General features: G+C 37.1%; 1 protein-coding gene across 1 annotated transcript in view; it reads right to left on the bottom strand.

Annotated features, from left to right (window-relative positions):
* DCN (decorin) overlaps positions 1-13,399 on the bottom strand; it is a 41,384-nt gene that overhangs the window by 6,383 nt on the left and 21,602 nt on the right. The window contains exons 4-6 of the mRNA XM_075080669.1: positions 2,456-2,669; positions 2,159-2,272; positions 850-943 (exon numbers count right to left, since the gene is read on the bottom strand). Of these exons, the coding sequence (XP_074936770.1) occupies positions 850-943; positions 2,159-2,272; positions 2,456-2,669 (422 nt within the window). The remainder of the gene's footprint in view (positions 1-849; positions 944-2,158; positions 2,273-2,455; positions 2,670-13,399) is intronic.

Genomic DNA, 13,399 nt, shown 5'->3' with positions numbered 1-13,399 from the left:
TTTCTTCTATTTCTGTTTTCTGCCTTAATTATGACAACAGAATGATTAAGATGCAGATCCAGGAATTAGATCCAGTAATCTGATTAACAGTCTTTTAGATAATTACACTTCTGTTTTCAGACAAAAATTTTAAAGTATCATAACATTAAAATATCTTGTAGTAAAGGCCCACTTTACTATTTTAGCATCCTATCTAATATGAACTAAATCACAAATAATTCTGTATGTCTATCACTGCTCTTTGGGAATTCTTACATTTTCATACAGTTAGAGAAACTTACTTAACAACATAGTCATAGATTAGCAATGTACAATCACTGAAGAAATGACACTTTTTCATTTATATTGTATGATTATTATTTGTCATGTTCCTGGACTCATTGCAGATTTGCCTTTCTTGAGAAACAAAAGAAACACTGTTGCAAGAAGTTTTGGTTCCCATGTGCTTTCTTCTTCAGTTTCCAGGGCAAACTGCATGAGCACTGCAGTGTCCCAAGAAAACTGCATAAACCATAGATGGAAATACAATGAAAGAACCATAACATAATTAAAAAATCTAATTGCTTTCTTTATCTTTCTTTCTTTTCTTTTTTTTTTTTTAAAATCAAAGAAACGGTTGTCCTGGGCATACATCACTCATAACTGAAAGCAGCTGGAAAGTGTTGTTAGAAAAAAAGATGTTTTGTTCTCTTAAGTCAGTAACTAGTCCTTAGAAGCTTTTTCTGCTGAGTTTGTACTGCTTCAGTGATGAAAAAGCTCATGAAGCATAGAATGATGTTTTCTAATTGTGTATGTGGTGGTTACAATTTCAATTAATATTTAATGTGAAAAGTAGAAATCAATTCTTACTTTGCCAAGTTGGTGAGTCCAGACAGACCTTCAGCATCAATTTTGCTGATTTTGTTGCCATCGAGGTGAAGTTCAGTAAGAGATGGAGGAAGGCCTGAAAGAGAGAAAACCATCAAATTACTTTCCATAAAACTGGATTATTACCTTTCTTTAAGAGACTTGTGTTATACTGAGGCTTTTTTACAGTAACAAAAAGATTTTTACTAGTCTTGGCCAAGAACAATTCACTGGAACTGAAAAAAGCTAGTAACAATTTTTTTAGCATGAAATAAGACCAAGCTCCTAAGGTCGTCATAGAACAGTTAAGTCTTAAAAAATAGCTAAATTAAATTCTTCTCAGATATAAATTCTAGCCTTAATGATCATGTAAATGGGAGATACATAATACTGTAAGAGGGAGAGCCTTCATTTTAGCCAGACTATCCACATACATAAATCTACAAACATTTGGCACCTAGATATTTAACAAATAACAGCAAATAACAGCCACAGAAAATTAGATTATAAAGATGAGGTAAAATAATCGTAATGTTATTTTAGGTACAGCACATACTAGTTTGCAAATTCTCTTTATTGGGAAAAAAGATTTGAATTTTAATATTTTAATATTTTAACTATCTGAGGTCCCTGAAAAGAACATCCAAAACAGGATATGTGGGAAGAAAGAAATATCAACTGGTTTTAACTTTCAAAAAGTTTTCAGCTATTTCAAAGCAATCTGGTGGCTGAAGTATGAATAAATTGAATATAATTTCCTCTGGATTTGAACCATTCTGGTGGGGTTTTTTTGTTTTGTTTGGGTTTTTTTAATAAGTTGTATTGAAGTTGTTCTTATTTTGTAGTACTTTGCAATTAAGTACTTTCAAACATAACAAATGTTTCTGTTTTGTATAGGTATACTATGTTCAGCTTCAAACCCACAGACTTGTAGAGGGCTGATTTTATGCGTGTAGAACTTCAGTTAATTCTACCTGAGTTTACATCTGTGTAATGTTGATCAAGCTAACCAACCAGGGTTGGAGGATGAAAACATTCTTCTACTTTATATTTCAGCTGTGAGACAAGAAAAGCAAAATAAACATAAAATGGCTTACTTTTAACAGTGCACTTCTTGTGGAGCTTCTCATAATGGAAAACCAAAATTTTTCAAACCAGTAAAAGTCAACTGGCCAAAAAATGAAGTAGCCAAGTAATGGATACTCTAAGGACTGACTCAAAAGGCTTCCATAACAATTTTTTTTCTCCAGCTGACTGGAAGTCACTACATTATACCTGTGCAAATCTCTGAAATATTAATTGAATTTCTTACCTTTTGGGATGCTAGTGATGTTGGTGTCTGCGATACGGATGTAGGAGAGCCTCTTCATCCCCTGAAAAGCTCCATTTTCAATGCCTGAACTCTTGATTGGATTGGTGCCTAGTTCTGCCAACAAAACAGGGTTGTGAGCTGTGCTGCAGTGTAGGTACTTATATCCTTCAGGTAAAAATTAGTTTGGAGGTACAATTTATTGGAGAATTTCTTGGCTTTCTACATAAAATCACTGACTGAACTAAAAACAACATCTTGAAAAAACACTGAGCTGATTTTGTTATATAGTTGCCATACCTAAGACAATCACTTGATTCAGTCCATTAAAGACAGCTTTCCTCAACTTGGAGATCTCATTCTCATGAGCCCGTATCTCCTGAAGAGACTTCGGCATGTTTTCTGGGAGTTCCTTCAGGTTGTTCTTGGACAGGTAAAGCCTTTCCAGTTTCTTCAGAGGAGCAAAAGCTAACGGGCTTATTTTGCTGATTTTGTTGTTAACAAGGATCAATGCCTGTGAAGTAATAATGAATGAGATCTCAGATGATCACAAGGGAAATTATTTTAGAAACAAAACATTTAAAAATTATTATACTTTTCTAGTGTCATTTGATGTCTTTTGGTTGCCAGTCTAGTAAGCTGAAGATAATGCAATGCAGTACTAAACCAAATAGATTAAGAACTTCTGAAACAGTGAAAGCAAACAAGGCCTACATAGCAAATACAAGTGTTATCTCATTCCTGAGTTATATGCAGCTCCTGTTAACATCCATAATTTATACACAAGAATCAGTACAACCCTTCCATTTGAAAGCTGTGAAGAACAAGACATTCACATAAAACTAACATTAGCAGATTTATTGGCTTTTTTTCCCCCTGGTTTTATTTATTCTGAGGATACTGTTATACCTTACCCAAAATTCTATGATGCAACACCGTGAAGACACAGCCCAGCTTAATAAAAATATGCAATCATCACACCTTTCCTGTTAGTCTTACAGACTGCACTTATTAGATTTCCATCTGATAATAATCACATTTTTGCAGAGATACAAGCTATTTTTTGGTAAACATAACTTGGTAGGGAAGAGGAGCAATTTGAAGTGTCATACTCTAAATCCTGCTGTTAGGAATCGTGGGCCACATTCATTCTGCCTTCTATGTAGGTGCCTAATGTAGTTCTCACAATAACTGTGATATCTAGACTCAGAGCAACTCTAAGCAAGTTACCTTTCTGTACAGTCAGGGTAGAAAGGCCTCCATAAAAGCTCTGTTACCTGTAATAGGTAGTCTCCATATGCCTCTGAAATTTTACGTTACTGTTAAGTCTCTTATTGATTAACCAACCATGACACAAAAAAGGAGAAGTCCCATTACTGTCAGAACAGTAAGGTGGCTAATGGAAAGGATTTGAGATATGATACGTATCAGAATGAACATTTTCTTTCTGTTTGCTATTGACTTACCAGAGTTACAGTGCTGTATGTTTGTGCAGGTAACTAGGTAGAATGGGCTGTATAAATATAATACCTACTTATGTTTACTACTAAAGAATGGCTATAGAGCATCTCTGTTCACTAACTCCATTACGCTATTTTCAGAAACAGAAGAAAACAGTTGCTAAATCACAAATTTTTATACCGCATATACTATAGTTTTCATTCAGTGCATTTAAATACACTTTTAATATTTTCAGAATTACACTTTAGTCTGTTTCTTGGAGGAAAATTGAGCATTCAACTCTTTCCGCAATCAGTTAAGTATTTAAAACAATGCCAAGAAGTGTATCAGCATCTGTGACAGCACCTCTCCATCATGAAAACTTAAGGAGAAGTGAGAAGGTAGTTTAAAATGGTATCTGATGTGTGTTTTTTCCCTAACGGACTCTTGCAGATCATTCTGAGCAAAGCAAGAAATGTATTCTCTATATATGGTTTCACTGAGTAGATGTAAAGCTGAGCATATCTGGTTTTAATTTTGTATGCTAGCTAGCAATAACACATTTCCAAGAGGAGGCAGAAAAGGTCACTCTCAGTTCAGCAGAGTATTTCCTTAACAATAGGCCTCTCCCAAAATAAATATATTGGTCAGTGGGAGCCATGGCCCCAACTCTCTTTTATTTGATCCTGAGCTATAAGAGCTGCCATGATAACACATGGGGTACACACAGGGTGTGGTTTCCTGAGTCATGATTGCCAGAACAGTGATACAGATGTAGATTTTGCCCGTAGTGTAATACAGCTACCTGCACAATATTAGGACATGGGAAACAATCCAGTTATTATGAGGGGTACAGCTTGAATTATGCAGATGAGTCTCTTTCATTGTTTTTATCATAATAACCGAATAACTGAGTATGTTACCGCTAATTACATTTTTTTTCTTAATTTTACCATGGATTTCTTTTCCATAGATCTCTAAGTCAACATTTAATGAGTTTAGACTCATCTTATCAGTACATGAAATTTTTATCCTGCATCCTGCTTTGTACTCCTTGGTCATTTTTTTCAGCTAGAAGTCTGCCTTATCTTTTTTTTTTTTCTTTTTTATTTGATTTGTTTTAACTTTGTTGCCTTTTAGATAAAAAAAATGTTTGGGCTATGATTATCACAGCTCATGATCTTATGTGAAATATTTCTTGCTGGAAATAGATAGGTATACATTCAGCTAGGCACCACAATGTAAATATTCTCTGAGTAGTTGATGTTAAGAGGATTGTTACAGCTTTCCAGAGCAGAACTGTTAGTCCTGACCAAAACCAGAAATTATCTAGGTATCTAGGATTAATCTGTTCTGCTTTGCCAATGCTTTCTCCTGAATATGATCACGTTATCTTGGGGAAACACACAGAACCATTGTTTTATTCAAACATTCAGAAAGTCTCTCACTTAGAAATGATGGTATCTATCAAAGGTATGTTTAAATATACTGATTTCACAGTGGGAACATATGAATGGTGGTACAAGGTGGGAAGGTATCACAAGCCTGTAGTTTTCAACTTTTTTGTACCAGAATATCATTTCCCACTTACATCCCACTCTGCAAGTCCCTGCTCCCAGTATTTTAAACCTGCATTATTTTTCCGGTGCTGTGCAGCTGTAAAGAGGAAAAAATAAACCCAAACATCAGAACTTGCAAGAAAAGTTTTACTGTCTCCCAGAGCAACAGCAAATGATGAGGATAACACACCAGCATAGCACCTGGCAAGCCATAACCCTGGGTTCCTCTCCCACTTCACAATAACTCTATTATATGCAGGACTTAAAGAACTAAGTTATTAGCCTTGGAGCAATGTTGTTTACTTTCCTCAGAATGTGCCCCGTATGGTTTGTATGTAACAAAAGTGAAAACAAAACAAAATAAAATAAAATTAAAAGCTCAGGGGAACTTAGAGGTCAGTGAAAACAGGAACTAGATGGAAAAAAAACTAGGGAAAACATCTGCAGGCAGTGTTATTGAGGAAGGGATGTTAGGCAAAAACATGCCATATGGACTAGCTATCCTGAATAAAGCCCAGATGGCATGATGGGCATTATATTCATCTTGTTAAAGGACATGCAGAAATTTTGTACAGGGCAAGAAAACTTGGAGGGAAAAATCGCTCCTGAGGGATGGGATGCCATCCAGAGCGACCTGGACAAGCTCGAGAAATGGGCCCATGTGAACCTCATGAGGTTCCACAAGGCCAAGTACAGGGTCCTGCATCTGGGTCAGGGCAATCCCCAGTGTCAATAGAGGCTGGGGGATGAAGGGATTGAGAGCAGTCCCGATGAGAAGGATTTGGGGTACTGGAGAATGAAAAGCTGCACATGAGTCAATGACGTACTCACAACCTAGAAGGCCAACATTATCCTGGGCTGCATCAAAAGAAGCGTGGCCAGCAGGTCGATCGACATGATTCTCCCCCTCTACTCCACTCTGGTGAGACCCCACCTGGAGTGCTGCGTCCAGCTCTGGAGTTCTCAGTACAGGAAAGACATGGACCTGTTGGAGCAGGTCCAGGGGAGGGCTGCAAAAATTATCATCAGAGGGATGGACACCTCATCTATAAGGAAAGGTGGGGTTGTTCAGCCTGGAGAAGAGAAGGCTGCGGGAATACCTTATTGTGGCCTTTCAGTACTTAAAGGGGGACTTATAAGAAAGATGGGACACACATTTTAGTAGGCCCTGTAGCAATAAGACAAGGGGTAATGGTTTTAAACTAGAAGAGGGTAGATCTAGATTAGATATAAGGAAGAAGTTTTTTACAGTGAGGGTGGTAAAACACTGGAACAGGCTGCAGAGGTGGTAGATGCCCCATCCCTGGAAACATTCAGGGTCAGGTTGGATGGGGCTCTGACCAACCTGATCTAACCGAGGATGTCCCAGCTTATTGCACAGGGATTGGAACAGATGACCTTTAAAGGGCCCTTCCAATCCAAACTTCCATGAGTCTACGATTCTGTGCAACATAAGGGTCAACATGAAAGTGCTGAAGATGCTGGAGCCCTTAGCCACAGATAGCACTTGTGAGGCTGCTAGTATGAAATTTGGCAGAAATCTGACAGCCTAGAACAGAGCCACAGGAATAGATATTTTTATTCAAAAAGCTTCCATTTGTAGTGGAGGGAAGAAGATATTTCTTTTAAAATGGATGTACTACGACCACCCCCCCACCCCCACCCCCACCCCCCGAAAAAGAAAAGGAAATCACCATTTCACAATACAAAAGCCTGAGCACATGAATGTACAGCTTTCAGCACGACCTGGGATGGGTGCAAAGATATTTAGCCATAGGTAAGAAAAGAGGCAAGAAAGAAAGATAAAATAAAGAGCGACAAATACATCAAGTATTAAAGACATCACTTAGTCAGGCTTTGAGTGTTCATAGCAATTTCCTATGGATAAGAGAAAAATTAGCTTCTAACCTCATTTTCCTGAAATAAAGCCTTTTCGCCTTGTCATATACAGCATGTAAACATTGCACAGTAAACATTAGCTCTGTTATAATATTGCACTGTAGTGATACATACGGACCACCTTTTCATGACTGGCAGTTTAAGCAGTGGTCAGAGAGGGAAAAAAAAATCCAAGCTTTGCTCCGAAGATGGCTCACTTTTTACCAAAACACCTCCGGTATTAGTGTAGTCAGGGAAAAAAAAATCACTGTACGACAGGAATAGATGCTGGCTCTGCTCAAGTCAGTAGGAGTCTGGCCATTTAGTTCCCTCTGGCCTAGTTTCTACCTCAAATATTTATTCCCAAAACAAAAAGAAGGATTCACAATTCAGGAAAATTTTGGAACATTTGTTGGCAGGCTTTTGTCAAATACACCCTGACAAACTGCAGAGGGAGCGTGTGGCAGTCATGTAGGAACTAGCATAAGGTTGTTTTTCTTGGGGTTACCAAAACCTGAAATTATTGCCCTGTCTGGGGATCAGGAGCAGGGGATTGTATTTTTTGGTGTAATTTCATTAAGTGAGAATCTCGGGACTGTTCTGAGGGGTTTTCATCCCTGCTTCTGTTCTCCTTAGTTTAGACTAGTTTGAAATAAGAGCCTTGCCAAAATCAGAAGTGAACTGTAAAATGATCGGCAAATTGTTATCAGCCACAATACATGGCGATACATCTGTTTTGCCAGCTGGGGATGGTACTCTTACCTAACATCAAATCTTTAATGATGCATGCATCCTTCAGGGTTTAAATTGAAAAGTCAATCCACTGACCCAATGGAATTTCTTTAATTTCCTGGGTTATGTATTACATTATTACCTGGTTTTTATTACAGTTCTGCTAGGAACAGTAATGCCTTAAGAACTGTAAGCTCAGGAGTCAGGCATCCAAATAAAAACAATAATAAATTTTGTCCTTTTTGCCTTATGTTTTCAGTTGTTAAGCAATACTCATAACCTGGACATATAGAGGAGCTTTTCTGCCAAATTATTAGAAGGGGGTGTACACTTGGGGGGGGGGGAAGCCAACAAGGAACATAAAAAATATAAAACAGAACTTGACTCTCCTCTCTAATTGTGTTATACCAGGAGACGGAATTCTACAAACTAAGTGTTCTTTTTAAAATTAATTTTAAAAATCATAAACATTGGTAAACTTAAAGGAACAAGAGCTCCTGAGTCCAAGGAGGTCTCTGAGCAGAATTCCAGATGTTACGCCTCCTGAAGGGCCCATGATCTACAGTTAAGGCAGGAAAAGGATAAAGCTATAAAAAACCATCATGGTGCAATTATTCTTTATTTGTTGTTAATTAAATTCTTTGGTAGGGTTTGGTAGTAAACCTCTCAAACCTGGGATCAAGTGGATATAGCCAGGGAAGGCAAGGAAAAAGGGATGACATAGAAACAATAGGGAAGAGATGAATGAACTGTGAGGGAAGGAGATCGCAAGGCATTGAAAGAACAGCCTGTCAGCATAAACGAAAGAAGACTGTGAAACACAGTTTGATCACATCCACAGTACTGTGTTCAATAATCTCGCAAAGCCAAGGAGCCTGCTGCAGATCTAGTTTGTATGGCATTTGAACTCTCACTGATAAGTCTTGTGTAACACAACGTGCACAGATGACCGGGGAGTGGCTGGCTCTACATTTTCCTGCTCTAACCAAAAATAATCCTAATGCTTTGGAGTTCCAGAGAAACTTCCAATCCTGTCCGTATCTACTGAGGCAAGCATTTTGGTCATTCATTTTACCACAATTTACTTGTTTATTATATTGTATTCTATAAAATTTCCTTTTTTCATTAGCTTAGTGTGCTGACTCTCTCCAGAATTTTGAAGACCTCAAAGTATTTTCTTATACTGTTTTCCTCACATGAAAAGTTCTTTACCCTCTGCACATTAAAAATGTTTTGCATGTGTGTGGTGTGTTGCATGCTTGTTTCAGTGGAAAATCTCATTGTGTATTAAGCACAATGCAAAGGAGAGTCTAAGGAAATGGCAACTCTCTAAGGGAGTGTTGCATTTCAGAAAGATTAACTTTTTTTATTTTCTCAGAATATTTGTTAGAAACCTACAGCTGCACCAAGTGGAACAAAAATTTAAAAAGGTATCTCTCGCAGTCCTGTTAAGAATATCTGCCATTGATTATAGTGGAATTATAGTGGGAAATGAGTTCAGAGGTAGGAACTGGACAGAGATATCTGCCTTTGGTCTTCTACAGTATGACAGTGGTTATTGATTATTCATTCTGTGATTTGCAGAGCATTATGTTTACTTAACTTCTCTTTTAATTATGCCTAGGAAAAGGGAACTGAAGCTGTAATGAGTCATCACAAGAATGTGTTCTTTCATTAATATTTTTGATCTGTTGGGAGCTTTTTTCCATCCCTGGAAGATGTTCTTAGACTTGTCTTCAGTTAATCCGGGCTCCTGTCCTTCCATAGGGAGCCTTCTTTTGATTGAAAAAAAAAAAAAGAAAAAGGGGTGCATGAATTTTTTCTAATACAATACATTATTTTTCCACTTGATATTTAAAAAAATTTAAACCTTTTATCTCTTTTGTGCAGGTCTTTTCTTTTGGTATAAGTAAAACTGGTTTTAGCACTGTTGTATGCACAACCATGGTTTTACATAGTTCTTCTGCCAGCTTAAATTAAGCAATGAAGCAATGTTCCATTTGATTTTAGGCCAATAGTGCATTCATCTTCTTTTGCTGTACTAACACTGTGCCATTGAAAAATTCCTGTTGGAAAAGCACGCAGTCACTCTTCTGTTGTTTCTGCTGTTCTTATAGTGATCTAATACACAGTAGTTTTTTTTACCTCTTTTTCCAAGCACCAGGTGTTATGCTGGTTTGCTTTGGCTTTGCCACACTGCATGCAACTCCATGGGCTGTTTTTGTAGACTCTTTCTTCACACTGCATGAGGGCTTACTCATGTAGTATTTTGGATTCTTTATTGTGTCCATGGGGTCAAAGTACTGTACACTACCCAGAAGTGTCAGTCTGCCTGGAAAATTCTGATAGTTTCATAGAAGATTTTTTTCCTGGCTGTTCCAATAGTGCCCCTCTGATTGTTTTGCCACAGGTCTAAACCATAAGCAAGTTTTTTGTATGTCAGACAGTTTTCTGAAACCACAAAATTCAGTCCTCGGCCCTAAAAAAAGGGCTGTCTTCAATTTTTTCCCTATTCTTCCAACTCCTCTGGTGAAAAATATATCTTATCTTTCATTTTTAAATAGTGTGAACTGTCACTGAGTTCTTACAGTACAACATTTATAGTTTAGCCACTTTCTCCTGTATAAATTTAAAACTCTAAAAAGATCAAGTGTATCAAAACTGTTAACTCTGGTGTTTTCTGGCAGGCATCTATTATTTGCAGATAAATATTTCCTTAGTTGCATCCTTTCCTAATTGCTTGCCACATTTCCACAGCTGCAAATTTTAACAGCTCCTTCATCTACTCAGGGAAATTTTCTAATACGAAGAATATTTTTGTAGGTACTAATTTATCTTTCATTTCTATTTCCACGTATTGTGCACTCAGAGCATAAGCAGTTAAATTTGTGCTGAAAGAGAAACCACGGGTAAATTATACACAGATAGTTTCTTTTCTCCTGACTTAATCTGGTTTTTAGTACAAGTTGAACACTAGGTTCAATCCAACTTGTTCATGAAAATCTCTTATAAAACTATTACACCTATGGTTGGTGATGTCCATGGGAATTAGGAAGGAATTGAAAAGGAATATTCAAAAGGAATAAACTGAATATACTGTTCATTTTTTCAAGATCTATGAAAATTGGGATTTAAGGAATTGTTCCCTTAAGTGGTCATCACTTCTTGTAAGACGTTAACTGCAGTTGCTGATAATTTTAGATTTTGGAAAAATAATACTGATAATTTATGTAAATCTTCATGTGTTAGTAGAGTATAAGAAAGTTTAGTAAAGTCTAAGAAGCCTAGAAACTTTTGAACACCACACTGTCAAGTGTAATGCTAACACAAGCCATGTTTTCAGGGGATACAATTAGAAAGCACATACTTTATAAATATATATATATCTCACACATATCATATATATCTTCTTAAAACAAAAGTGACAACGGAGCTCTGTCAACAACAAAGCTTTTGAGTTATATTTATCTAAAAACACTATTCCCCCTTCACTATGACTCTAAAGAATGTTTAATTGCAAGGTGGGGAATGGGAATCATTCCCAGATATTACACAAGAAGAAGAGTGATGCCTGCTGAGAGTAAAGATGGTGCCCATTTACATAAATATGCTGCATAACTAATTTATTATTTTGAGGAGGGGATGAGGGGATCATTTTTGGTTCTTGAGTAAATCCAGGAAAACTGCATTGTTTTGAAGGTTCTTTGTTAAAACTTATGTCACTGTTGTCACTCTTCTGTATGATTTCCACTGGTCCCTAAGCATGTACTTTTGGGGTACTTTTGGGGGTAAGAAAAATAATCTGTTCCCTGGAGAGTTACCTATTTAATTCACTATTAACTTATATCTTCTGTAATAAAGGAAGGAAAAAAAATCCATAGAGTTAACCTCAATGAGATGACAACAGCTTAACTCACAGCAGGATGTATAACAGACACTTGAGCTGAGTGCCAAGTAGGCAGAAGTCACTGGGGGCAGTGCTTTTCACCTGCAATACCATGCTCTGACTCATTTCATGCAGCATCATGAAGAAGGATTGTGAAAAGATTAATTTCACTGACAAGACTTTTCTCTTTTTTAGCATCTTGCAGATTATCTTCACCAAAAACACAAGACTTCTTTCCAAAGTGGAAGAAAACCAAAAGAAGTGGGCAGGAATTAGGGTGTTGAATCTGTTGCATAGCCAAGCATAGAAATAAAAAAAAAATTTCTGGGGCACAAGTCATCTCATTCTAAAACCAAGTCAGATGAAATGTGATTTAGGAGCACCTACTTTGTTGACTGTAGAGGTTGTCTGTGTAACTAGCTCAAGTATAGACACCTATGTTAAAATTAGATGACATGAACCTCATCATGACTTATTCATCAGCTCCCTGTACTGTGGACAGACTGGCATTGTGCCTATTCCTATAAGTTTTTTTAAATTTTTCTTTTTGATGTTGTATTAAAACAAAAATTTAAGAGGGAATTTGGAAGTAACTGAGATAAATGTTTACAGGATTTTTTTTCCCAGGTGAATGAATGAATGCAGATTCTTGTTTGAAATGGTGCTTTTTTTGGGTGATGGCATTGGCATCATGGATGGATTAAAAAGTGGAAGTCAGCTTCTTGGTTGTGAATGAAAACAGAATAGAAAGAGTCTGTGAAAAGCCAGGAAAGCAAAGCCAAGGAGTTTATATTGGTATAATAAAAATGGATCAAATGGAACAATGCATAGAATAAACTGAGTTGGTGAAAGCCTAGAGAAATAATGCTTTCAGAAGTATGCCTAAGCTGGGATATTACTTTCAAAGGCAGAGAAGTAAGTCGTCTTCTGATATGGAAAGAAAGAAATACTTTGACAAAATTGAGGCAAAAGACTATGAGGTACAAATTTTAAGATGTTGACAAAAAGTATAGAAATAAGGGAAAAGGACCTCAGACGGAGAAACAAAAATTTGGAAACAGGGAGGTAGCTGTCTGATGGAAACTTGGAAAAGAAGAGGTGAACCAGAAAAAAGGGTAGTCACAGAAACCAGGGGAGGAAAATATTTCAGCAAAGAGGAAAACAGACAGCAGTGTTGGAAGAGACTGGCAGGTGAAGGAGGATGAGGATGGAGTTTTTCTAGGAGAAGGTTATTGTAAAAACATGATTTCATTGTAGTGCAGGGGGCAGATTAATTTAAAAAGATTCTTGAACTAAAATTAGCATAGAAAAACTGCTGACAAACATGGTATATACAAATCTCCATAAGCTCAGAGGTGGGAGGGGAAGGAATACAGTAATAAGTGAATGAGGTGGTAGGATTGAGAGGGATCTGCTTTTTAAATAGAAATAACTAAGCCACTGTGCCAAAGGAACTGAAAACATAAATAAATATGTGAGAGAAGTTATTATGGACATCAGGAGACTGAATGGAGGGGACAGGTATGAAGAGCTGAAAAAAGGTGAGAAACTTCTGTGATAAGAGAAGAGAGTTTGCAGGAGAGGAATGGGAGAGGAAATAAGTGGGCTGGGCTGGTGGAGGAATACCACAAAGTATTTCATCAGTTTTCCTTCAAAAACTGAGTACCAGGCCAAAACCACATTTTCTCCCCCATCCCCCCTTTATTTATTTTTTTTTTTTGGCAAATGCTAGTTCATTTATACACTTAC

Source organism: Phalacrocorax aristotelis, chromosome 1 (genome assembly GCF_949628215.1).
Source record: "Phalacrocorax aristotelis chromosome 1, bGulAri2.1, whole genome shotgun sequence".
In the NCBI taxonomy this organism is placed as follows: Eukaryota; Metazoa; Chordata; class Aves; order Suliformes; family Phalacrocoracidae; genus Phalacrocorax; species Phalacrocorax aristotelis.
Note: the sequence above shows the minus strand (reverse complement) of the source record. Positions and strands in the feature narration are given on the sequence as shown.